Source organism: Spea bombifrons, chromosome 2, assembly GCF_027358695.1.
Source record: "Spea bombifrons isolate aSpeBom1 chromosome 2, aSpeBom1.2.pri, whole genome shotgun sequence".
Taxonomy (NCBI): domain Eukaryota; kingdom Metazoa; phylum Chordata; class Amphibia; order Anura; family Pelobatidae; genus Spea; species Spea bombifrons.
The window spans coordinates 97,911,073-97,938,629 of record NC_071088.1 but is presented as its reverse complement, the minus strand read 5'-3'; the positions used below and the strand labels follow the sequence as shown (position 1 = coordinate 97,938,629).

The 27,557-nt window shown below is 38.7% G+C and overlaps 2 protein-coding genes across 2 annotated transcripts; one reads left to right on the top strand and one right to left on the bottom strand.

Moving 5' to 3' along the window:
- Positions 1 to 6,486: 6,486 nt before the first annotated feature.
- ZIC5 (Zic family member 5) lies at positions 6,487 to 13,650 on the bottom strand. Its single transcript, XM_053455327.1, has 2 exons — positions 12,534 to 13,650; positions 6,487 to 7,965 (listed from the first exon to the last, which is right to left on the bottom strand). The coding sequence occupies exons 1-2, from the start codon at positions 13,648 to 13,650 to the stop codon at positions 7,529 to 7,531; spliced, it is 1,554 nt and encodes a 517-aa protein (XP_053311302.1). The 3' UTR covers positions 6,487 to 7,528.
- Positions 13,651 to 22,595: 8,945 nt separating this feature from the next.
- On the top strand, positions 22,596 to 26,965 carry ZIC2 (Zic family member 2). Its single transcript, XM_053455326.1, has 3 exons — positions 22,596 to 23,852; positions 25,278 to 25,441; positions 25,755 to 26,965. Exons 1-3 carry the CDS (start codon positions 22,718 to 22,720, stop codon positions 25,962 to 25,964), a joined length of 1,509 nt encoding a protein of 502 aa, XP_053311301.1. The 5' UTR covers positions 22,596 to 22,717; the 3' UTR covers positions 25,965 to 26,965.
- Positions 26,966 to 27,557: the final 592 nt, after the last annotated feature.

Below are 27,557 nucleotides of genomic sequence, written 5' to 3'. Positions count from 1 at the left end.
CATAATATGTGTGTATATATATATATATATGTATGTGTGTGACAAGAATGTGTCGAAAATGCGGTAAGTGTCACAAAGTATACCTTTGGTGGACGAAACTTATAAGCAAGAGCCACATTCTTTTTTAGCTACAAAGGAAATATTAAGAGGTTGCTGCACTAAAAAGAAACTGTCTATTGTGATTTTGTTGCTACCTACAAAACACAAATGTATGGTGGAGGCTGGATTGCTAAATAGGAAAAAATAATTCTTAAGAGCCTTTAATGTTTTCCGTCCAAATTTACAGAACCTACCGGAAAGTATCTTTCTACAGCAGAAGTAAATGCACAGAAAAATATCTGATATAATTCATACAATGCTTACTGTTACTCTAAAAATATGAGAGTAACATTTTTTTTTAAAACGCTCAGTCCATTCTTTCCACGAAATGAAATATGGCAATGCATTTCAGGTGAAAATGATATTGACAAAAAAGAAAAACTTTGATTTAACCCTTAGAGGTCAATTATGGTGTACAGCTCAATGTTTTACACTACAAACTAGCCCTTCAAAGGGTTAAACAAAGGTGGAAGTGAGTGAAATCCCCGGCAGAGACTTAATTAACACAATCCCATGCAGTTGAGCCAGCTCTGTGGAATAAACCGAAGAAAGGCTTTGAGGTTGAATGATCATCAACAAGCTCCTTTGTATCTTCTTTCATTCAATATTTAACGCACGGAGATTGTAATAATGCCGCTACCGGGCTCCCTTTCTCAACAAGAACATCATTTTTTCAATGTACCCATAGCCAAGAAGAACCCTTAAGCAATAATAATAATAATAATAATAATAATAATTAAAAATTGCTCTTTTGGATTGCTTCTCACTTTTGTTTAAACAAAGTGGGTAATAAAACGTAAGGCTCCAAATCAACTGGTATACTTAAGGTGACAATTGTTTGGGGTTTTTTTTGTGGGGTCACATTCGCCTTTCCCTTCTGTTAATCTTCTTATTTTACACTGTTACATATTGGCTCATACATGTCTACAGTCTACCATTTTTTTAATTAATATATTTAAAAAAAAAATTCTATTTTCTTTCAACAGTTCTAGCTTTTGCATAATATGTTGGCTGATGCATATTAGCCATTGGTATTTGCTCTAGCTCTGTTAATGTTAGCCCATTCTACTGTACACAGCACTGTCTCTTCTACTCAATGGGAAATATATACACACACACACACACACACACACACATATATATATATATATATATATATATATATATATATATATATATATATATATTATATATATATATATATATATATATATATATATATATGTAGATAGATATATTACATATATCTATCTATATATATATATAATGTGTGTGTGTGTGTGTGTGTGTGTGTGTGTGTGTGTGTGTGTGTGTGTGTGTGTGTGTGTGTGCGCGCAATAGGTGAAACAAACCCAAAAACAGCCAGAGAGATCCTTGAGTTATTCTACACCAAAATAAAAGCTTGCCATATTGCATAGGGCTATTAGGCTGGGAAACAGCTCGGGGGGTGGGTGCCATCTAATAATAAAACACATGTTTTAGTGAGTTTAAATGAACAAGCTTCCATGTGAAAACGAGATGTGCATTTTAATAAATTAATTACCGCAAAGATTATTGTTTGTTTGCTTTTTGATTGCCACTTCTGTTTCACTGATTCAAAATAATGAAGGCAGACCAAGGGAAACTGCACTCCAAAAAAGCTGTGGCATCTCGGCGTCTGTAAGGGAATTCACTGGCTGGCCTAAAATGAGAAGCTCTAATACAATGTAATATAAAACGATTTCAAGAGTCCTGAAGTTCGGCTTTAGCCCAGCTAAAACTAATTCTTCCCGCATACTTCTTGCAAACCTCTAGGGGCGCATATTTACCTCCTAATTTTTTTCCCCTAAAACATGTCATATTGAATGTGCAACAAAATACATATATATATAAATCTCTATTCCTAAACGCAACAGAGAACACAAATTTATACAATACTTCCTATGTATGTGTAAATGTAATATATATATATATATATATATATATATATTATACATAAATATAATACATAAATATAATACAATTCAAATACACATCATATTCATAGTATGCATACAGACAGGCTGTGTCTCTACACATACACAACCCTTTGTTATATCTTTGCTGCCCAGTTCCCTCCATTTTGTTTTTTCTTAACACTGAACTGGAACTACCGGATCCAATATTATTTGCTGTACAAAAATACAAAAAATGCAACAGAATTAGTGAAAGAAACATTTTTTTGGAAAGAGTTGTGTGCTGATGTGTACAGAATTTCTATATCAGTAGAAAGAGATATTGATAATTAGATACAGATATATGGATGAATAGATGGATATATTATATAAATCGAGAGAGATTAGATAGAAAGATTAGTTAGATAGATAGATAGATAGATAGATAGATAGATAGATAGATATAGAGATAGATCGGTTGCTTGTTTGCCCTTGTAGTGATAGTGACCCTCCGGTCGTACAATATACTGAGACACATTAAAATAACTGTTATAAAAGAGATCAAGCGGTGAGTCCGAATCCTTTTACTAGGATGCTGGGTTCCAAAGCGCTTTCTTTGAAGCATACATCGGTCTGACACACCAGTTCTAGGCAGAGCCCAGAAGCCGAGTCAGGCTGGAGGGTGTCCCCCTTGACTCCTTTTTTTTTTTTTTTATCTGTCCTTAAGACAGAGGCGTCTGCAAGTCTGAGCTGGAAAGTTGGAGATCTGCAGGCCGCACGTTAAGGCAGTCCGTGTAAGTAATGTCTACGGGCGTCCGAGCAAAGGAGAACAAATCGCTGACAAAGGGGAGAGATTTCAATTCAGCGGCGTCGTTAGGGCAACCAGCAAGAATTCCTCCTACAATAAGTTCCACTTCAAAGGCTTTCCCATTCAGCGCTGTCTGCCTCTCACTTTTCTGAAGGCCGTGGTTTCACTCCGAGGACTCATCTGTTTGCTTATTTTTTCATGGTGTTTATTTTTCACCATTCACTCTGTACTTGTATTAAATAAACAGAGGATAATCGATTGGCAAATAACCTAGTGCTTCGGGTAGCCGAGGATGGAGAAAGGGCAGTGCAGTGGCAGGAGGCATGTAGCAGGTTGGAAGATGTCAGGGGCCAAATCGAGTGGGACTGAAGCCAAAATTATGAGAGCTTCTGACAAAGTGAAAATCGGCTGAACTAGTTTCATGCGTGTTAAGGGTCGGCCTGGGTAACTGTCTCTTAAGAGAATGTCTTAGATAGAGGTGCACCCTTCTGCTTTAGCTATAGCAATCCTAATGATCCGTATTAATATACCATACATGAAGCAAACTGATAAAATACATTTAATACACACACACATACAAAGAAAGGGTGAGTGTGGGGGTTTGTACGCATGCGCAGTAGAGTGCCACCATACTGAGTGAATTGCAGTTTCCCTCTACAATCTTTGTAACCTATTATTTGATTAACCCTTAAAACACGGGAAGAGTTCCAAACAAACGCCTTTTCTTCTCCATAATTCAACAAGAACCTTATTTAACTGTAAAAAAAGACAGTAGGATTCTTTGGTGGAATGGGGGATTGGAATGACGTGTGTATCCCTGCACTTGTATATTGGAAGGCGATGAGACGTGAATATATATACCGTATATATAATTTTTAGTGTTAAGTCTGATCCATTGCATGGGGAGATCATTTAAATAGTGTAAGGGAGGTGTTTGGCCTGCAAGACATGAAGTATTTGATGATGACCAGCTTAGTGTCAATAAGTGGCTTTCTTGGCGACATATTCAGATGAGAAGGTCTTGCTTGCCAATTGCCATAGAAATCCTAACACACCATGAAGATTGTCCAAGCGCCAAGCCTTCCGCTCGGACTTAATGACTTTGAAGTGGAGCAGTGGTCAGTTGTGGACACACGGCGCTAGGACTGGGAGCAGGATCTTAAGAAGTGGGGGCTTGTTTCCTTCCCTCTATACAAGGTCTGCTCATTGTCACATATCTTTTATCTTTTATATTTCCCATGGATGATTCATGTCTGACTGGCTTTGTGCTGCCTCCCCTTTCACGGGAAACTTCATTAGAGAGCTATAAGTTTCCCCCATTGATTACAGACTTCATTTAGAAGTGCTTTACTCTTCTTGTGTCGCTTGCAGACAATCTGCTTGAAGCTTCTCTTTCCAAGCTCTGTTCACCCTTAGCACATCCAGCACAAGGCTCCAAGGAAAACACACTAACCTTTTCATAAAAACTGCTATTGACATTTTGAGCGATCACTTTAAACTGCTTTAAGCACTGCAATAAATAACACTATGGACAATATTACCTAAGCAAATAATTAATAACCCGATGTGGATTTGCAAATAGTTTATTTACATTTAAACCCACGTTTGATGGCATGTGTACTGAATTCATTTGAAGGGCTTTTTTCCCCCTAAACTCCTTTGTGGATCTAACCAATTAAATTGGGTTGGAATACATGTAAAGCCGAGTATTTTTTTTAACTGTGTGAGTACCAGAAAGCCGCACTTTCCCTTCTAAAGTTTTCAAAGGTATATAAAATGTATATTTAGAGAGTGATAATCCCTTGGGTACATAATGTATATATTATAAGTACTGTTGTCCGTTCCACACCAATACTTATGCTTAAATAAAACAGATAAAAAAACAATTCAGAACTGAAAAAAAGCAAATAAACAACAAGAATTCGAAGTCACTTTTGAATTTCAGAGAGGTGCCCAGGTCTAGGTTATAGCATTTATATCGTTAATCCTTAGATGGAATTCCTTGATTACATATGTTGTATTAAACTATATCAACCAAAACACACAATGGTAATTATCTTATTTCTTATTTCGTTTATTTAGACAGTACTAAAAACTCGAAAATAAACACATTCGATTGCGCTGTTAAGACGGATTTTTTTTTTATTTTTATTATTTTTAGTTTTAATTTAAAATGTTTGTCTCCTTGTTTTATTTTGAGGGAAAATATATGTCCTTGTTATTCACTGAACAATATACAAAGACAAGTTACAGTAGCACGCACTGTACTAGTATATAACTATATATATATACGATATAACAATCCAGCGTCAAACTGCACAGGCCACATGCACAAAAATCATTTCACATTAAATCCGTTCAAGTAATCTTTATATATAAATATTCATATATATATATATATATATATATATATATATATATATATATATACACACACGAATATTTATAGATTTGTTCTGCCCTCCATGTATTCTTAAAAAAAAGGCTCAAACACCAATATATCACCAAAAAAGTAATACTACAGTCTTTGGTGTAAGCGCACTCGTTTAGAAGTATAATCAGGTTTTAAAATAAATTAAATCAATTTATACAAAATCACAGCATATTCATATACACATTTCCTGAACAATGAACAAGGTTAGCACAATCGATCACAGCATACACAACATATTTATATACACCCTGGGGATAGGACAGTCTACAAGTTTATGTGCCAGGGTCTCTGAGGGTGAATTAGCAGTCTTTAGTATGATTGTATAATGTGGACAGTGGCATAACATTATAGTCTGCTGGAGATATATGGGGCTGACAGCAAAGGTCTTTCGTTAGAGCTCTAACCCAGTGTAAAACCAGTGCTTGGGGAAATAAATATATCCCAATGGGAAATTGAAGTGCATTAACCCTTTGAGTATTAAGAGTCAGCTTCATTTACGATTTAATTTGAATTCTCCAGAATTATTTTCTGCTGATCCACCTGAGAAATTGTTTGATATGCATTTTATATATTTTGTTTCATATTTTTTTTAATAAGTCCCTTACCGTAATATATATATATATATATATACATACATATATATATATATATATATATATATATATATATATACACACGTTCATACATATAAACGAGTTTTCGTCGTTGAAAGGAAATAATAAATACTATTTCACGAAAAACACACACATATATTTATATATATATATGTGCAAGGAATTCCTCATTTTAAACTATTGACACCGAATGGGCTCACATTGACAATGTTAACCCTTTCTCTGTCAAGGCGTTGTTTACTCCAGAACTATACTTAGTTTTCGCAACCCACAGCACGCACCACATGAAGTATTAAACATATTTTGCAAATGAGAAATTTTCTGTTACAATTTTGAATGTTGTATGTTTTGATCAGCACGACATTTATGCCTAATGCGAATTCGCGTTTTATTAATAAAATCTATGCTTTCAGTTCGGAAAATCAGTTTTGCTATTGTGCTCGGGTGTAAATATACCCAGAAGACGATGAATATTAAGCCATTGTAATGGCAAAAAACGTTGCATGATTTAATGAGTTAAATAGCGAATGAGTTAAAAAAAAAAAAAAAACAACAGTCGTACTTTGGTGTGCTTTTGAGTTCGCACATATTCACAGGGAGTTTTTTCTTCTTTCTTTGTTTTTTTAATCATTCGTATTCCAGACACGGTTTAATGCATCATTTGACTGTATATTTCGAGTTAATTAGCCCACTCACTTTCATCACAGCTTGTAATTGTATTTTAAACGAGGTTAAAATACTGTTAAGGTACTTTATGAAATAATGAAAAAGTATTTTCATAAGTAAAACCTGCTTGTGATTTCATTCCCCTTAACCATTATAAAAGATTTAAAATGATTGAATTGGTGGTTTTAAATCTGATGTATTACATTTAATGCACACCAGATCAGATTTATCGATGCTTCCTGTCCAAACAAACACATTTAAACGCAACAAAGATGCAGTACCATTTTTACAACAATAAATAACTTATTACATTTTAAAAGGAAAAAAATCACGTTTTTCAAGTCAGTATAAAAACCTACAGTCCACAGGCTCCAATGTCATATTTCCATATTTATAAAACCACATTGATCATTATTTACATATAGATATTAGATTGTAGGGTCAATTGAAAAGTGTTGGTTTGGAAAAAGACTATTTTTTTTCTATGTAAAAATCAGAAATATTTAGGTATAATGTACAGTTAGTCCAGTTGTGTTCCAGTCCAGCAGGTGGTGTAGCATGAAGACGCCATTTAACAAAAATGGCTAACCAGGCTGAGACCCACATTTATTTCACGTATTTGAGGCACATCAGGAAAAAAGGACACTGTCATTTCCAGTAGCATCCAGTCTGAACAATCGTCCTTAATTGTAAAAAAGTAGTTTTTTTAAAAAAAAAATGGTAATAATCATTGCATTGGCAGTGAACGATGAACTGTTTATTTTCATTGAAATAATTGGGCATCTATCCCAGAAACAAGCAATTTGTCCAGGATGGCATTTGTTGCTAAGTTTATGAAGCATAGTAAAAGTATCAAGTGTTTGAACACCATAGGGTTTCCAAAAGAATAAATATTTCGAAAAAAAAAGTCAAAACACCCAACCTTTGTTCATCTAGTCCATCTGTCAAGCCTGGGAAGACACCAATAAGACGACTCCCTTGTTTGTATATGCGTCTAGTGTATAGTCCTCTCTGAGTTCCTGTAGGACTCTTCATCCTCAGAGCCAGAGGAATCCGCGTTGCTGGACGGGGTGTGCATGTTATTTGGGGTCCCACTGGCCTGACAGACGTACCATTCATTGAGATTGGCGACCTGGGGTGACAGATTTGAGGATCGCCCTCTTACCTGCTCCTGGGTAGGAGACAGTGGATCGTCTATAGGAGTTCCTACTACAGGGTATCCAATAGCTGTGGGGGATCCCGGGGGTGACTTGCAGTGTATTTTCATGTGCTTCCTTAAGGAGCTTGGGTGTGTGTAAGACTTGTCACAACCTCTGACTTTACAGTAGTAAGGCTTGTCACTGGTGTGCACATGAGAATGCTTCTTCCTGTCACTACTGTTGGCAAACTTCCTGTCGCAACCATCAAACTCACATTTAAAAGGCTTCTCTCCTACAGAAAATGAAAGTGGCATAAATTAGGTTTCAAATGAAATAACGATGTCTTTCAATTTCAGCATTTTGCCAGTGTAGTTTCAGGAAATTTATATGTATATATATATATAATTGTGTGTGGGCTATTGCGAGGGCCCTCTCCTAATAAAGTCTCAAGCAATATTAATAACGGTAAATTCATTCATGATTCAATAAAAATATGAAGTCATCCGATGACAGAGAAATCGGTTGAATCTATTAGCACGCGTTTCAGTTCCACACCTAAATATATTCGGTTTACAGGCGGTATTTTAATTAAAAGAGAGTCGCGATGTAAGATGTGACAGGCACATCTCAATTCCAGGCATGAAGTTACTGCATGTGTGTCCCAATGTAATTGCAAGAGACATGCTAAAAGGAACAGTGCGCACTGCTAGGGGCCAAGAAATCTACGGTAATCTACTGGAAGAGGTTTCCGCATTACTTAACGGTTAAAGTGCTTGTCAAGAGCGGCCTCGGGGATGGGTTTATCTGTCATAGCCTCAAGTTTACTCTTGTAGTGTAATTCAACATTAATTGTTTGCCATTTCCTCTAAATATCACAATAAACACAATGCAACATATCTATTGATATATATTTAATGTATTTATCTATCTGTCTATATCTCATTTGTTTACCTATCTGTTTTTCTATATATTTATTTACCTTTATCAATCTATTCTCTATCTATCCATCCGTCTGTCATCATCTTAACAATAATAAATAACAGTGATACAATAAGCATTCTGCAATATATTCCCTCTATCATTTTACCCTCCTTCCTCTTTTATCTATTCATATGAAACTATTTGTAATAAGGTCATTAGAGCTGGTCTTTTTATGGTTTTGTGCAGCAGCTAACCTGGTTGAAAGAGAATTACCACTGCAGCCTTGTAAACCTTAAATCTCAGATATGCTTGTGGTTCTTAATGGCTGCAGATCAGAGCAAGGCTTCCTCTCTGAGTATGTGTAAGGGGGAGGCAGTGCTGTCAGTTCAGATACTACAGGCCAGGCTGTTAACAATTTAATACACATGGAATGGATTGTCTTACAGGGAGATATATTAGATCTGTGTGCCACACGCTTCAAGTATTATATATTGAAGGGTGTTTGACAGATGACTGGCGCCAAAAGCACAAACTCCAAGATATATACTTAGCCTTGGTGTTATATTATGGTTTATTGGGCTTTTTTAAAAAAAAATAAAATAAGTGGAAATTATATATTCAGTGATCTGTCGCTGAAACTTGGTTATACTAAAGAAAGCAGTCGTTTACACTGATTTTTGAGGACTAAAGTTTTTTATTGCAGACACAAACCGACTGTTATTGTTCAACTATACAATTAATATATTAACAGCCTTATTACCAATCCCACTAAGTCACCAGTGGCCCTCTTAGTAAGAGATGAAGACTATAAACATGCACATTACCAAGTCCCCAAAATGTGTAAAAGCAACTATTTTACTGCACCCATAGCTATACTACATCACTAATAATTCCTACTACATCAATAGTAATTCATCTCACATTTTATGCCCCATAGTAATTAGTAATCCACCTACAGATCTTACTAACACCCTAACACTAGGCTAAGTTACCAACATATGCAGAGATCTAGTATCTAATACTTATTGTAAACCTAACTAAATATCCCAAGCTCTGTTCACTAATGATACCTCAGCAACAATTAGTAATTTAGCCTATCTCTTCTCATTACTACATCCCAGTGATAATCACTATTGTACGTTCAGCTCTTTAAGGGCTCACCAACCAATATATCACTATACAACAATTATTATTCTATAATAACTCTATTCAGACTGATCCTTGAGTAATCACCCCAAGTTTTATGCAACCCTTATTTATACATTTATACCACAACTTATTATTAGAGCACTGGCTCTTATTTGTTATAAATTATATATTAAGAACAGCCTCTTCCATTAATATATAATCAGTTTGTTTCCTGATGCACCACCAACTGGACCATTAATAATTCCACTTTATCTATAACTTAGTCCCAGCTCCCTCCCAAATAAAACCCAGGTCTTATTTTCATATGCACCCTATGATTCCTCTCTATTGTGGGCTGAGCTTAACTGCAAATATCCCAAGCTGATTATTGTCAAATCTCCCAATCTTGTCAGCATTTTATTATCATTTTCACATCATTTTCACCACAATACACCATGGCTTTGCTTCTTTTCATCATACCTACATCTACTGTGAAAACATGAAGACATCTAGTATCAATATGCCATATGACAGCTCTGCAGCTGATAGATGATCTTCTCTATCACAAATGGAACTAGAACTCTTGTCATTCAAATATGCTAAACGCAAGCCAAAATATGAGTCTTGAGGCGGTAGCTGGTCAGCTGTGGGACAAAACATCACTTTGTCTACAATGGTTTCATACTTCCATATATAATACTAAATATAATATACTAATATGGTAACCCTATTTAGCCATTTCCAGGACATAAGCTCATTTCACATGTTTCTAAAGTGTTAAAAATTAAGTCACTAATACCCGAACTGTATTACTAGCTTTCAGCACATCGATGCACTTATAATATAAGCAGTGAACCCACGCTCTGTATAACCTCTCACTATGCACAATTTGCCTCACTGAACTATGATATACACAAGGAGAAGGCCAGGCATATGCCCTTAATTCAATATTTCTAAGACATCCCTAAGTGTATTGATCCAGATGGCACAAACCCTTTAGTGTCCAGTGATACATATAGACAGTACACACTGATACATAATCATCAATACCCACTGATTTAAACCCAACAATCCAGTATGACATACCGTACTGTGTTCAGTAATAAAACCCTTTCAGTAGCCTTGAAACCACTGAAACCTCCACAGCAGTACACAATGATAAATGCCCAGTAATGTCCACTGATGCACATCCACCATCCCTACATAGTAACAGCACTAGCCAATGACACAAATACAGAGGCGCCATCTGATACATCTGTATAATACTCCAGCTGTAGCACATCAATAACCACAGTAACATCCACTGATAAGTTTAACCAAGTAACATCCACTGATAAGTTTTACCAAGTAACAGTACTAAACTAACAGTAGCCGGTATTCGTTGCTGCATCCACGTGAATTCAAAACAGATACCTAATAATAAAAAGTTACTTGTATCCACTAACACTTAGTAGCAAATTAGACTAAACCACAGAACATTGATTAATGTTTAATCCCATACATAAAGCCCAACTAGCATTGTCATTAATACATCCCTAGTAACAAGTTGCAGATGTATCTCTAGTGGACCCTACTGATACAACCCAAGGTAGTACCTGCTGTGTATAATATGCGCCTGACACAAACATGCCACTTCTGGTATGTATTGATATAAACCCTGTAGTAGTAACAATTAAAAGTAAGTGGTGACCAGACAAACCTCCTGTGATAACTACTGATACTCACTCAGCAGAGACAACTAATAGGCTGCATGCTTAACAGTAGTAACAGACTTACCCCTAGTGGTAGCGACTCACACAATCATAAAAAAGCTCAATATGCCTGTTCACATTTTGCTTCCTTTTTACGGGATTTTATTGGCAATGCGGCTCCGTTGTGCCTTAAACCATTACATACAAATGGCTTCTATTTTATTTTTTAATGTCATTACACGATGTTTGTGCCCAGTTTACAATGCATGCCTATTCTATCACAAGTTCACATGTGTTTCAATGTCCTTGAGCTGGTGCTATAGTAAATGTTTGTATGACGAGGCCTACGCTGACAATGTGTGTACATATTAAGGAGTGTAGAGGAAATGTTATGTTTCCTATGTCTAATTCTTACTTTACACGTGTAATTACTGTTTCAATGTGGATTGCATGCTTCTGTCACACACAAATACCTGCACCGAATTAAATTAATTCCATCAGGAGCATCAAAGTCCAAATGTATATTAGTTTGTTTAAAGGCCTTTGACCTAATTTATAACCCTGTTGGTCATGTGGTGTTGCACAACCCTAATGCACACACCTCATTCTAAGGGTTAATTCTGTAGCATGCATGATATTAACCCCTCGAATGAAAAAAGATTACATTGTATACGATGATGTAATTACCTTAAACTGGTTTACTTCACCGCTTTATATCATAGTTCCTTAAAGTCATGTAAGTTAAGAAGCACGTAGAGAAAACGGTTTTATAGCAAACAAAGAGTTATTAAGACCCAAAGTTTCAAGTTTCCAATACCCTGAACAAAGTGCCCCTACCCCAATGTAACCAATGCCCTACCCTCCTATTAAGCAAGGGCTGCATGCATTTCAATAAGAGCGTGAGCCTTTTGTCTCCTATATTTTCAACTTTCATTGATATCGACTGGAAACTCAATTAAAAATAATAATAATATATTTTTTTGTCCTTAGAGGTTTCCAGCTTCAATCGATTGGATGTAAAAAGTGTGCATTCATTAGATGGGAGAGAGATCAAGAGAGAGGGAGAGGGGGATAGAGAGAGAGAGGGATAGAGAGGGAGAGAGGGAAAAGCGATACCCACCTGTGTGAGTCCTTTTGTGGATTTTCAAGTTTTCCGAGCGGGCAAAGACCTTGCCACATCCAGGGAAGGGGCAAGGGAAGGGCTTCTCCCCGGTATGGACTCTGATGTGGTTGACCAGTTTATATTTGGCTTTGAACGGTTTGCCCTCCCTGGGGCATTCCTCCCAGAAGCAGACGTGGTTACTCTGCTCGGGTCCCCCAACGTGCTCCACCGTGACATGGTTAACCAGCTCATGCATGGTGCTGAAAGTTTTCGAGCATGGTTTTTTGGCAGTCTGCTCAGGATCAATCCACTTGCAGATGAGCTCCTGCTTGATGGGCTGCCTCATGTACCTGAAGAACGCCCCTGCAGCGGCGGGGTGGGCGGCAGCTGCTGCCAGGTTGACATTTAAGTTCATAGAGTTGTAGCTGTGGATGGAGGAGGCTGCATAGTGCTCGGCTCTGAAGGGCTCTGCTCTTCCGTAAAGTTCCCCGGCCAAACCGAGCCGAACCTGGCTATTCAGAGGGTGGTGGACTCCTGGGGCTGCCTGCTCGTGGATGCCAGTGAAGAGGGGGTGGCTGCCCCCTTCCGAGTGGCCGTAGGTACCAGTGGAGGAGATGAACATGCTATGGGGGTGGTGGTGGTGGTGGTGATGGGGGGAGCTGGTGGCCGGATGCTGTTCTCCTAACATGGCAGAAGTGGACAGCTCCCTCCTGAGGATAAAGTCCCGGCTACTAGTATAGCCAGGGTGGGAGGGAGCCACGGGGTAGCTGACGGTAGCCGGCGATGCAAAAGCAGCTGCTGTCTGGGCTTCGGGGTGAGCTGCCATATGCTGAGAGGGGCTAAGTTTCAGAGCACTGGCTTGGGCCATGTGCTCGGGTCCGAATGGAGTCAGGGCAACTCCAGGGTCACTCCCCAACTCCCCAGGGTGGATGTGGGCAGGGTGGGAGTGAGCTTGATGACTCCCCAGCCCCGGGAAGCCTGTCATAGTCTGGTGAGGATGGGCTTGAGCCGCTGCCAAATCCGCTAACCTCAGGGTCTGACTCCTCTTGCTCAAAGGGGGCTCCATCACTACACAATCAAGTCCATCCACACTTACTGTTGTTATTTTTCCCCCTCTACCATCCTTCAAAAACATGGGCAGATTAAGCGCTATTTAACTTCTTTTGTCTGGCTCCCAACTCTGCCTATTCCTTTTCCCCACTCTGTCCTCCAGCGATTGGCAGAAAGCGCAGCAATGGAGGCGCGCAGTGGGGGCATACAGTTTAGTAATGGCACAGCCGGGATTGGACGGGTTGCCAGGATTGGCAGGAGGCCCGAGCATCCGATTGGCTGGCTGTCAGGCCGCCGCTCAGCGGGGATCCGCCCCCATGCTCTCAGCCTGCATTCCACTTCTGAAAGTTGCACTTGTAGAAAGTTTCGGAAGAGCCAGAGAGTGTGTGTGTGTGTGTGCGCGTGCGTGCGTGGGAGGTGGGCGTGCAGTGGGAGCCAGGCCAGGCACAGTCTATACCCTGGGGGGTGCACTGCCATTCTTACACACTCACCTAAGGTGAAGGGGTGAGTGTGCACAGATCTGCACACTGCAATTAATTAGTTGCTTTTACACATCACCTTTATGAAAGAAACAAACTGCCATTTCAGCTCTGGCTTAGACTTCGTATAAAGCAAACATGTACGCGCCATTTAATAAAATAATCACTTTACTTAAGAGCCGTGTGAGTAATCCTGCAGGCACAGCCAGGAGATGGTTTCTTTCTCGGTGCCAAACACTCCACACTGGGCGAGAGGGAATGCGGTAATATGTGAGAGGAGGAAACAGAAACCTGATCAGATCACAGCTAATATCTGAGTAATCCACACTAATTAAACCCAGTACATAATAATAATAATAAATATAATTAATATGCTGTATTAATTATATTATATATATATATATATATATATATATATATATATATATATGTATACTTGCTTCATTATATACCGATGTTGTGAAAAGATTAAGCATAAATTGGCTTTACATTTCTATTAACCGAGGCCACATGTCTTTGACAGATTTATGGGTCATGGGTCCTCTGAGGTGATCATTTTGTACTAACACATGCTGACTTTAATTTAGATCATTCTGATGATTATTACTATCCTGAGCAGAAGACAAGACCAAGGACCTGATGGGGCTTCAGAGAAAAATCATGTTCCTCATGGATGATACAGTTACTGTTAGAATTGTAAAATCTGTTTCTACAATATATTGATGCAAAAAAATCCTTATTTTTATGTCAGGACTAAAGCTATTAATAAGATTAGACCTATCTATTGGTCTTGGGCAGGAGGAGGCTTCCTCTTAAATGACATCCGAAAAATGGCCTGATGGTATTCAAGGTGGGAAAGGTCAAATCATTTCACTAAAGTGTTTTTCATTGTAAAGGTGCATTGAAACACATTAGACATTTTCAGGATTGTCCTTCACAAATTATTTTGTCTCATATATAACTAGATAAGGCATGGACATTATACATAAACCCATATCTTGCTGTGTGTGTATATATATTATATATATATATATATATATATATATATATATATATATATATATATATATATATATATAATGCACACACTCTACTCCAGCCTCCAGTTAATCTCCATAACACACACAGGTGCCCCTAAAAATTGGGATTCAGAACTGCTTTGCACACATTATTATAAATTAATTATTGATTTATTTTGGGGCATCATATTTCACAGCGCTGTATATTGGGTAGACAGTGCATAACTACTAGTAAACCACACAACTATTTGGATTTACCAAAAGAAGAGGTTAGAAACCAGAAATAATATAGAGGAAAAATATATTTATTATATCTAAAATTCATAACATACAGTAGATAAACAAAGTTCTTTATTCTAGAGTGTACGGTTTTTAGCAGCGCTCTTGGAGCATATTTACAAAAAGTTTTGTAGATAAATTGCTAAATTTGAGGCGCAAGCAAAATGGAAACCAATTGCTCCACATTAATAATAATAATAATAATAATAAATTATTATTATTATTTCTTATTTTATTTCCAGTTTTATGACGCTATATGCACATATGCTCCTCTACATTATTTTTGGTCCGTAAGCTCTTAAGGGCAGGACTTTCCTTGTTTATTTCGATAAATCCAAATAGCTGCCTGGGACCACTTGGTATGTCTTGTTTTCCCAATATACAGTGCAGTGTAATTATTATTACAATTTCGTTAATAATTTATTAATACTAATAATAATAAATAATATTACGGTAACAAAGAGCTATGAAAAACGTTTTTAATGAGCAATCATTGAAGGGATTTTGTCTTTTTTACACTGGAAGGTTAATCTTATTTTATTTATTTTATATTAAGACAGCGCTGCGGAATATGATGGCGCTATATAAGACAATACATAATACTAATACTCCTAGTAATACATAAACTAGTTGTTTCACAGCTGCACTAGAGAACGTTAAACTAGGGTTAATTCTAACTCCCCCCAATAAACAGAATAAATAATGTAGCGGAAAACTAACAATTGAGGCATTTTTGCAATAAATGGTTAGTTGGGTTGCCGCGTTAGCAGGTAGTATGTAGACTCACATGGTTTTATAAGAATGCTTTATTGTTTTATTTGCTTTTCTTGTGCCAGGAACACAATTCCCTGTGAACCGGTTTATTGAGCTAAAATGTAACGGTTTAATACAGAATGGAAACGTCGTAAAATGAAATGATTGTATCATGTTAAGTCCTCTATCAAACTTCCGTTTGCGCCCAAATCTCTTGTGAAACTCGACAGTCTTGTATCTCATCGATTTTATGCGTGTTAATGCAAATAAACGTCATCAAATGATTTTTATAGAGCGAATAAAACGTAAAAGGAAATGAATGAGGAGGTGATCGTTTTATTTCTTTCTAAATGCCAAGTGGTGTTAGAAAATCCGAGTGTCCTGCATTCCTCACAACGTCATCATATTGTTTAAAAACTTTTTTCGTTAGTTACATATATTGATATTCTATGCTTGATTATTTCGTTTTTTATTAAGTGGTAGCTACCTGGAGTTATATATATAATGTAAACTAGTTTAGTATTATTTTATATTAATAACAATAATGTTCGAAGGTCTCATTTGTGTGTATGGATATATATATATAATAAACTTATATTGCACATTTCTGTGTTAGCCGCTCATTAGCAAACATTATATATGTAAGATATATTTATGCTCTATAGGCGCTATAAAAAATTGTGCAGTAAAATTACCCAAGTGAGATTGGTACTCTGGGTCTGCGAACGCATAGAGTCCATTTAAACTGTGAAGTACCCCTAACAATGTATTCTACATTATTAGAAGACTGATATGGGCGTACTTGTATAAGGTATCAAGTTGTATAATACATGCAGGACCTGACACCCAAGTTGTTGCTAGTGTAAAGTTATTATCTGCTCATGTTTTTATATGGGGCTCTCATCCGAAAATCGTAATGATTCATTAAATAATCTATTGTATCCAATGCATTTCTTTGTGTCTGTACTTTACTTCTTTAAAGTCTCATTGATTACTTCATCGGAGGAATACCTCTACTGCTCCGCTATTTGTATGGTAGATATCGCCGTCAATCATCTTCGACCATATAGAGAGATGTACTGCTGTGACATCTGTTTCCAATTGTTTCTCTAGGCAGAGATATTCATGGATATATACATATACATGCATACACATACATGTATGTAAGTATATATAGAGAGAGTTTTATATATATATATATATATATATATAAATATCGGTATCTATATATAAATATATGTATATAATATAATTTTGCTGAGCGTGTGATATTGTTCACACACATTTTATGTGATATTGTACACACACATTTTATACCCCGAAAAAAAACCCAGAATTGTATCCGATGCAAATTCTGCATTTCAAGAAGTTGTAAAGATGAATCAAATAGTGACAAGCTGATGGTGTACGTGTGCAGACAATATGGTTAACATATGCCCTGTTATTTATGAATGACAGCAGAAATTGCCTTTTAAACCCCAAGAAACCCATTGGGGAATGTGATCACCGCTTAGTCTTTCTTCACTGTACATTAAGCAAGGTTCGGTCATGTTGTGTTTGTTGCACACATATACGTTATAGATTTACACATAGAAAGCAGTGGACAATGACATGGGGACTAGTGTTTTCACTAGTATAAGGCATGGCAGCAGGTGACAGACAGACATGAAATCTTCTGTATGGAATGCAGTTCTCTGTGTCCCACGAGGATAAAGGAAGCGTTCAAATAAATATCTCTGTAGTAGTCTTTAAACGGCGTGGAAAACCTGACAGGTTGGGCACAGACTTTCGGGATTTCCCTTTACTGAACATTACACTTTAGTTACAAAGAAGTGTGTTGTTCTGCACTATGTAGTACACAGCACCACTATAGCACAACATATGTGGTCTTTCAGAGTTCAGAGGCCGGGTATCCTAGGAGTGACCCGAGGTCAACACAATCAAAGGTAACCTGCAATCTAATATCCTGTTGATGACCATGTTGACATTATGAGGCTCTGTCACACAGACAACGGTTCGGCCTCCTGTGCTTTTCATCTCCAGTTCAGGCTAACGTATAACACATTGCGAGGAACATCGAAATGTATTTATAATAAATTCCATGCCTGGCAGGACACAGCGATCCTGAAACTTCCAATTATATCAATAACTCTTCGAAAAGAAAGGAAAGAATATTTCCCATGCTTGTGGTTTGAATTTGAGTGGCTACTTTCACAAGCTTCAATGAATTAGCTCTACCCTACGCTGCACACACACACAGACACACACACACACAGCCTGCCGGATATTATTGTAGCCTTAGAGAATCATTCAAACAATTAATTAAATTGTACTTTTTTCCAATTAATGGTAAAAAAATGCATATAGCAAAGCCTTTGTGTTCTAGAACGTTTCCATGGCGATATTAACCCCTGAGCCGCCAATAGAAAGAGTAATTATATTGCACACCCACTGGTCAGCGTTAATGGGTTAATGTTTTTATTATAAAATCAGTTATTAAGAAAAATACACAGAATCTTTACCATTTGGACTCGATGTTGATCTGCAGATCTGGTGTTACTTGGACATGAAGAAAGTTGTCGAGAACCGAAGTAACACACGAATGCAAAAAGTATGAGAAGTTTCTCTTTTCGCCTTTAAACCCAACCATCTTAAGTCTGCATTTCTGGCAATGGCCCTGCAAGTGAGCGGAGGCTCCTTTCTCTTCCCTTTTCACCCCGTGACACTGGGGGGGAAGAGGTTTTGTGGTTTGAAGGGAAATAAAGCACTTCTTAGAGGGGACGGCAGAAGCGACTTTGAACTTGGATCGGCTTGTGTGTTTCCTGCGGAGAGAGCGGGGCTGGAGCCGTGAAAGAATAGTACATACAGGCCAGCCTGCGGGGTCTCAGTGTGCAATTAACGAATTCACCAGAAACTTTAGCTCTGAAGAGGCGCACACAGCGTACATACAGCGAGGTGATGTGGGAAAAGGAGCGGGAAAGAAAGGCACTGAGGAGAGAAAGGAGCTGGAAGAAAGGGCTCAGTCTGCATGAGAGGTGAGCATTTCACACCGCGGACTATGGGAGTCACTCAATACACAACATGGAGTTAGAGGGAGGACAGGGCTGCCGCATTACAAGCAATATAAGTCTCCTAACATCCTATATACTTACTCAGAAGGTCTCAGGACAACGTCAATACTTAAATATATGCAAATGTATGTAAATATGGTGAAAGCGAGACTTGTGGGTTCTTTTAGGAAGCTAGGTTGGGAGAAGTCACCAAACCAAAAGATGGATATATATTGTTTGGGGTGGCCTGCAATAAGCATTTATATGTTGTTTGAGATGATATATAAATGTTGGTTAAGGTGACATGCATGTATACATTGTTTGAGGTGGCATGCAGTAGGCATGTATATATTGTTTGAGGTGGCATGTATATGCTGTTTTGATGTGGCATGCAGTAGGCATGTATATATTGTTTGAGGTGGCATGCAGTAGGCATGTATATATTGTTTGAGGTGGCATGCAGTAGGCATGTATATATTGTATGAGGTTATGCATATGCTGTTTGGGGTGGCATGCAGTAGGCATGTATATATTGTTTGAACTGATATGTATATGCTTTGTGACGTTGTTTGCATTAAGTATGTATATGTTGTTTGAGGTGGCATGCAGTAGGCATGTATATATTGTTTTAGGTGGCATGCCGTAGGCATGTATAGGCTGTTTGACGTGGCATGCAGTAGGCATGTATATATTTGTTTGAGGTGGCATGTATATGCTGTTTGAGGTGGCATGCAGTAAGCATGTATAGATTGAGGTTAAAAGTATATGCTGTTTGAGGTGGCATGCAGTAGGCATGCATATATTGTTTGAGCTGACATGTATATTCTGTATGAGATTGTTGGCAGTAAGTATGTATATGCTGTGTGAGGTGGCATGCAGTAAGCATGTAGATATGTTCGAGGTTAGTCTGGTACACGGGTGGTGTAGCCGAAGCTGGCTGGCAGCGCTCTATGTTGGACTAGTAGTATTCCTCGTATAAACCCAGCCGGCTTTCCCCTGCTATTCCCTTTCGGACGGGCTTTTAATTGTTAATGCGCCTCAAGCTTCGAAAACAAACAGTAATTAGCGAGAGCGGCTGATTCCGTCTTTATTTGGCAATCAATGTCTCCCTATTACCAGGGCAAACATATCTTCGCGTCTCATACGCTCCCTCTAACACTAGTGTTCGCAATCACTGTGCGTGTACAACCCTCATCTTCTGGGGGTTCATCCAGCAATCCGAATTCCCAGCTCTTTGGGTGTGCAGGGGCCTCGGTTACATCGGGGTTTGCCCCCAGAGCTGACATTCATATTCAATAAACAGAAAAACATCAACAAGGCACCGATCACTGTACAATTCTGCCTGTTCTCGTTACCGTTATCTGCTTATTCATCCACCCAGTTTTGTAATATATAGATATATACATATTTACATGTGTGTGTGTATATATATATATATATATATATATATATATACGGTATATGCACTATATAATATATAAATCTCTCTCTCTCACTATAGCTATATATTTAATATATATATATAATATATATTTAATATGATACATTTATATATACTTGTATCGTAAATAAGGGAGTGTTTGGTATGTATATTTTATTTATGAAATGCTAGAAAATGTAAACACGATCTTTTTAGATTATAGTAATGACGTATGATCAGTATAGTCATATAATAATTGCAGTAGTCTATGAATATTTTGATGGTCAAATGTATCTTTGTTTATTTAGTTAATTCTAGAAATATTCTGAAATTATCTCCAGAATATTTGAGCATATGCATTATTATACACCTTATTTGCACGTTCTGAAGATATTACGTGGGGTGTAAATCTATTTGTGGTTACTAAAAATTGAACATTTCCACCTCTAAAAAAATATATCTATATATATATGCCTATTAGCCCCAGGAAAAATGGAATCTATAGTCTACAATCATTCGCCTCACCTAACTGAGATTATAGAAGAAAAGCATGTCAATTTCTTATATATGAAACGGAGCTGAATTCTGAGTGAGGCACAGATTGCAAACTATCACCGGTCTGATATCTGCACGCCCTTTGTGCTCTCATTGGAAATTTTCCAGAAATTATATATGTTCCCATGTACTCCAAATTCCTATTCCAAATTCCCACTGGGAGGTGTGAATTTTGGAATTGTGTGTATTTCTGTAAAAATCATAGTTTTAACAATGTAATATCCGTGAGCAATGTTATCATAAATACAGAATACACTCATTATTCTTATACTCATACTTTATGTCTAGATCCACAGATATACATATATAGATACACATATGTTAGTCCAATAAAAAAGGTATTATCTCGAGATACTTATTTCATCTGTTATTTGATACATGTATCGATATATATATATATAAAATATGTTCACATACAAGCATACTACCCCAGCACACCACATGGTTTGTGCGTTTCTATTTGTAAGCAGGCATTGATACTGAGACCAGTGCTGGCCTTTGGGCACCCATTTCCCTCCGGGTTCCAGCTCCCTAGTGGCACAGCCACAGGGGTGGGAGCTCCTGTCGGGGAGGGGCTGTTACCCTGATTGGCAGGCGGACTGGGAAGTGCTCCAAAGAGCGCTTGGAATCCTTGCAGCCAATCGGATGGTTTCCACTGTGTGACCGGGCAGCTGTTAAAGGGGGCGGTGGGGAGAGGAGCTGCCAGTCCAGTCACAGGGTAGGAGAGACAGCAGAAGGAGGGGTTCTGATAAGAGGTGACGGGAACACCACTACAAAAAAACAAGAAAAAAAAAAACAAGAAAAAAAATCCCCAACAAAACATAAACCCACCACCGGCTCAACAAAAGCCCATTCTAACGAAAAACACTGAAAAGGAAAGTAAAGCAAACAAAAGCAACGGGAAAGAGGAGATCTGCAGCAGAGGATAATGAGGAGCCCAGGACTTCCTGACCACTAGTCCGAGCATTGCTGACTTGTTAGCACGGCGCTCCTTGTTCTGTGATATCACTTTTCTTTTATGGTTGTTTGTTGTGTATTATTATTATTTTTTTTTTCCTGGCTTCCACCACCACCTATTTTCCCCCCTCCCACCTCCTTCCTTCCCAAGCTTCCTCCAAACCCTCCTCCCTCCCCTCCTCCCACTACCCTGAGCAGCAACTTAAAGAAAGAAGAAGCGAGAGAGGAGCATCTGCCGCCCAATCCTTCATCTGGGGGGGAGCCCGAACTGAGTTCCCCGACTGAGAGAGACTGAGTACGGGCTAAGAGATTTGGATCCAGATCATGAGCATGTCCCTGTGATCTCAGTCAAGATCGGACTCGCTGACCATGCACAGACTCGGAGGACTCTTTTAACATGGTTTTTATGGTCCAGCTTATATTGCGAATTCACCTGGATATATGAACACAGAGAGATTGGACTTCTCCTAATAACTCATTATTTTAATTTGTATTGAGATTTTTACTTTTTTAATTTTTTTTCCCTATTTGCATTTTTAAGAACTTTTATTTTTTTCCCGCTGGTATATTTGATATTTTGTCTGCACGTCATACCACTTTAATCTGACCCAGACACACAGGCATTTCGCTAGCCTCGGAGATGTTACTTGACGCCGGACCCCAGTTCCCGGCCCTGGGTGTTGGCACATTTGCCAGGCACCATCATCATCACCATCACCATCATCACGCCGCGGTGGCAGCCGCAGCCGCGGCGGCCGCAGAGATGCAGGAGCGGGAGCTGAGCTTGGCGCAAAACAGCTTCGTAGAACCAGCTCACATGGGCGCATTCAAGCTCAACCCGGGTGGAGGCTCCGGTGCAGGCGGTGGAAGCAGTGGCGGGGCAGGATCCGGGTCGGCTGGTGGATCTGGGGGTAACGGACCCCACGACCTGTCCTCCCCGGGGCAAAGCTCGGCATTTACCTCCCAGGCTGGATACCCCGCCTCTGCCCTGGCTCCCCATGCAGCCTACACGGGCGCAGCCTTTAACAGCCCCCGGGACTTCTTGTTTCGAGGACGCGGCTTTGCGGAGGGGGCTGCTGCCGCAGGAGGGGGTCAGCATGGCTTGTTTGGACCCCCAGCGGGCAGCTTGCACCACCATCCCCATCACCACCAGCTTTCACACGGGGAGCACCCCCAGAGCCACCTGCTTTTTCCCGGGATCCACGAACAGCACGCAGCCGCCTCTCAAAACCCACTGGGCGGGCAGATGAGATTGGGTCTGCCAGGGGAAGTGTTCGGCAGGACCGAACAGTACCGCCAGGTCACCAGCCCCAGGGGGGACCCCTATACTGCAGCCCAACTACATAACCAGTATGGCCCCATGAACATGGGCATGAACATGGCAGCGGCTGCCCACCATCATCATCACCATCATCACCCGGGGGCCTTCTTCAGGTACATGAGGCAACAGTGCATTAAGCAGGAGCTCATCTGTAAGTGGATTGATCCCGAACAGCTCAGCAACCCCAAGAAGAGCTGCAACAAGACTTTCAGCACCATGCATGAGCTAGTCACCCATGTGTCGGTGGAGCACGTTGGGGGACCCGAGCAGAGTAACCACGTCTGCTTCTGGGAGGAATGCTCCAGGGAGGGCAAACCGTTCAAAGCCAAATATAAACTGGTCAACCACATCAGAGTCCATACCGGGGAGAAGCCCTTCCCTTGCCCCTTCCCTGGATGTGGCAAGGTCTTTGCCCGCTCGGAAAACCTTAAAATCCACAAAAGAACTCACACAGGTAAGTGATGGTGTTCCACCAAATAATTCAAATGCTGAATGTCTTTATGGTGGGAAAGTTTCAGATTACTAGCAGTGAAGAACTGCTATGTATAAACAATGTATATTGTATACAGTGTATATGAATGTGGACTGTCCAGAAAATGGTTGACGTATAAGGGTGTTCTTGTAAGAATTCAAGTTTGCCTCTAATCTGGCTGAAGGTCTAGGACATTGTTTAGCGGCCAAGCTTAATCAGTGGTCTGGCTCATGCTTGTGGAAGACGACTCCCATATTTCTTAATGATCTACCGTATTTAGGTCGGAAAACCATCCGCACGTTTTCTATACAAAATGTGTTTAAACAATTAACCGAATCCCCGAATCTGTGTATTAAAATACAATTCACAGACATTCTATCGAATATGCTACCATACTCACGATTGATCTTTAGAACCTCACCAAAATAATGTCCAGGAACCACAAGCCTCTGTTGGTCTGATGTTGTAGGAAAACAATTTCCACATTTTCTATACGACATTTGCTTAGACAATTGACTGAAAGCCCAAATCGGCGAGTCTCTTAGTATGTCAGTAAGCTATATGGCAATTTCTACCAAATTGTTGTGTATAACTTTAAACACTGCCTGGGAACACAACTCGGTTTAACAGGTTGTGGTATGTCTCTTTTTTTCTATTTATATTAATCGTGTGGCTTATTTGTTGTTCCAATACCTGCAACATCATCATTTGGCACTCTAAATATTTAGGAAGTTTTAGGCCTGTTTTAAAGGTTTGTGTTTAGTAGTGAGGGTAGGTGCTAGACGAGCTCTAACAAGGTTTAAAATTAATGCCGACTTTCCGTGCAAAGAAATGCCTCTAAACTCCCAATCTGAACAGATGTCTCTTAAAAACAATTTAGGTGCTAATGGAATTTAATGCTAAGTGGATTCCCTCCAAATGGAGGATATTTGAGTTATCACACCTCTAAATTGCTCCAAACAGCATAACATTTGGATATCTGGTGATTGGAGGGGGAAGGGACCGGCTGTGAAAAATCAGATGAATGCTTTTTAAATGGATTTACCCCCTTTTACAAGCTGATTGTTTATCCCACCTGTGTGAATCAAGCGAACAATCGCTCTTGGAGAGTTTGCAAATGAAGGACAATTAACATATATTTCTAAAGTGTAAGAGGAGGCACTATGTGATTTTTGTTTTTGGCAACAAAATGGTTTAACAGCACATGGCGACATTACTACAATTAATTGAAACCTTTTTTTAACGATAATATAGTGGGATGAGGTTTGTTGGAAGTTCTAATGCGTTTCAATGTTTTTAAATAATTCCAAAAAGGGAAATTCCAATGCACTTGTGTTTATAAATACATCTTAAAAATGTAAAATAAATCTATGTATATCTTATGTATATATTTGTATTTATCACCAGGGGAGAAGCCTTTCCAGTGTGAGTTTGAAGGCTGCGATAGACGCTTTGCTAACAGCAGCGATAGGAAGAAGCACATGCATGTGCACACCTCGGATAAACCCTATCTGTGCAAGATGTGTGACAAGTCCTACACCCACCCCAGCTCCCTGAGAAAACACATGAAGGTAATACTCGGTACCCGACGAATAACCGTAAACCTGTCCAGCTGGAAGTTCGGTGATATAGATCGCCTTATCGTTTTAAGAGCGCTTTATATTTTAATGTACAAATCGCATTGTATTATTGGTTACAAAATAATTATCGATATTTTGTCATCTATTGTACAAATATTAGCTTTAAATGGCATACAAATGCAACTTTAGTGTAATTTTTTTTTATATTGAAAAATATACACACAAAATGTTCTGTAGTACCTAATACATTTACTTATTGATGTGTGGTTTTGGAGAATTAAGTGTGTTTTATCTTTTTCCCCAGGTGCACGAATCTTCCCCTCAAGGTTCAGAGTCGTCGCCTGCTGCCAGCTCTGGCTATGAATCATCTACCCCCCCAGGTCTGGTGTCCCCCAACACTGAAACACAGAACACTAACCTTTCCCCAGCCAGTGCAGCTGTGAATGCTGTGCACAGTGTGTCCAACGGGGCTGGAGGTGCCCTCTCCTCAAACTTCAATGAGTGGTATGTGTAAGGGCCTCTGTGGCTCAACTGGGACTTTATGAAGGCCACCTGAGACTTTCCAGGACTCTGCACTTACCAGCAGTGCCCACTGTGCTTCTCACAGCACCAAGGGGACTTCACAGAAAGGAGCTCGAACATCAGCAAGATGTGACCCACACACTGCAGTGACAATGAAGAGACTTGGCACCAAGCAATCATTATTTATTTCCCTCTACCCCACAAAAAGATGAGACGCTGGTTTTACCCTAAACTGATCTCCCACTTCTCTCGTGTACATATGATTCCTCCACCACAGGTGAAAGGACACTGAAGGACCCTTCCATGTATAAAAGTCTTATTCCGATGTACATACGGCTTTACATTAACCAGGATGGATTGTCTATATTGGTTCATCCATAAAAAGTGAGATTTTTTTTTTCCACCCCGTATTTTTTTCTCATTGTAATTTTTGCTTATTGTGTCCTTTTTTTTTTTTTTAATTAAAGAAACTTGATTGTAATTTTCAAGCAGCTGGGCTGGGAAACAATAAAAATCCGTGCCAAAGTCTCTACTGTTTATCTTAACTATAAGAGGCAGTCCTTTTTACAGCAGGCTAGTGAATGTACTTTTTATGTTAACTGGGATTTTCATGTGCTGGTCTTGTGCTTTTGCAAGTTGAATATGTTATTACTGTTTTTCAAAGACCTTTTGGGAGGGTGGTTTGGGATGGGGGTAAATAAACGTTGTGCAGTCCGCTTTTTTTTTTTCTCCCCATGATTATCAGCCTATTTCTTGTAAATACTTTTACCATATTTATCCATTTGTAATTAAATTATGGTATTAACCTGCTACAGAGGAAACATTATTTATAAAGATGGTTTCATAACTATAAATATGTACAATTGTGAGCATAAATTGTTTCAGATTTTTTTTTTTTTATTTAAAGTGGTTTCTTTATTATTTGTGATCTGTTCTTGGAATTAATGCATACACACCTATAATAAAAAATGTGTTGAAACTGCAGAGCTTATACCCAAGCCTTTGAGTCTTGAAATATGTATATTAAGATCCCAGTCTTTTTTTAATATTTATAAGAAGACATTTATTTTACAAGCACAATCACAATTTGTATAGCCTCTTTTCTTTTTCCATCGGTACAACCGAGAATACGTATATCGGTTTATGGGAAAAATATATATATTTTTTTTAATTTTGTTTCTTACATATATAATAAAAAACAAAAAAAAACCCAAACCCCCGAGCCCTTAAATATCTATAAACGATCCGAGCAAAAAAAGGCGTAAACTAAAAAAAAAAAAAAAAACCCAGAACAAAACAAAATGACACTTTCTGGTGGAAGTAGTTACAATAATTTCCATGTTACGTTATATCAGGCATTGACCGACTGTTGCAAATTGCTCGGGTGTTTGACCAAGCAGCGATCTTTACCGGCTACCTTTAGTAAATAAGGTATTTCTCATAACCAGCACGTTTATGTGTCTTTTGTATGCACCAACACCCTTTGTGCAAAAAAAAAAAAACCCACTAATTTAATTACTAGTCTGAATTTAATGTATTGTGTTTATCCCTAATCACCGACTGCTCAAAAGGCAGGATACGCTTT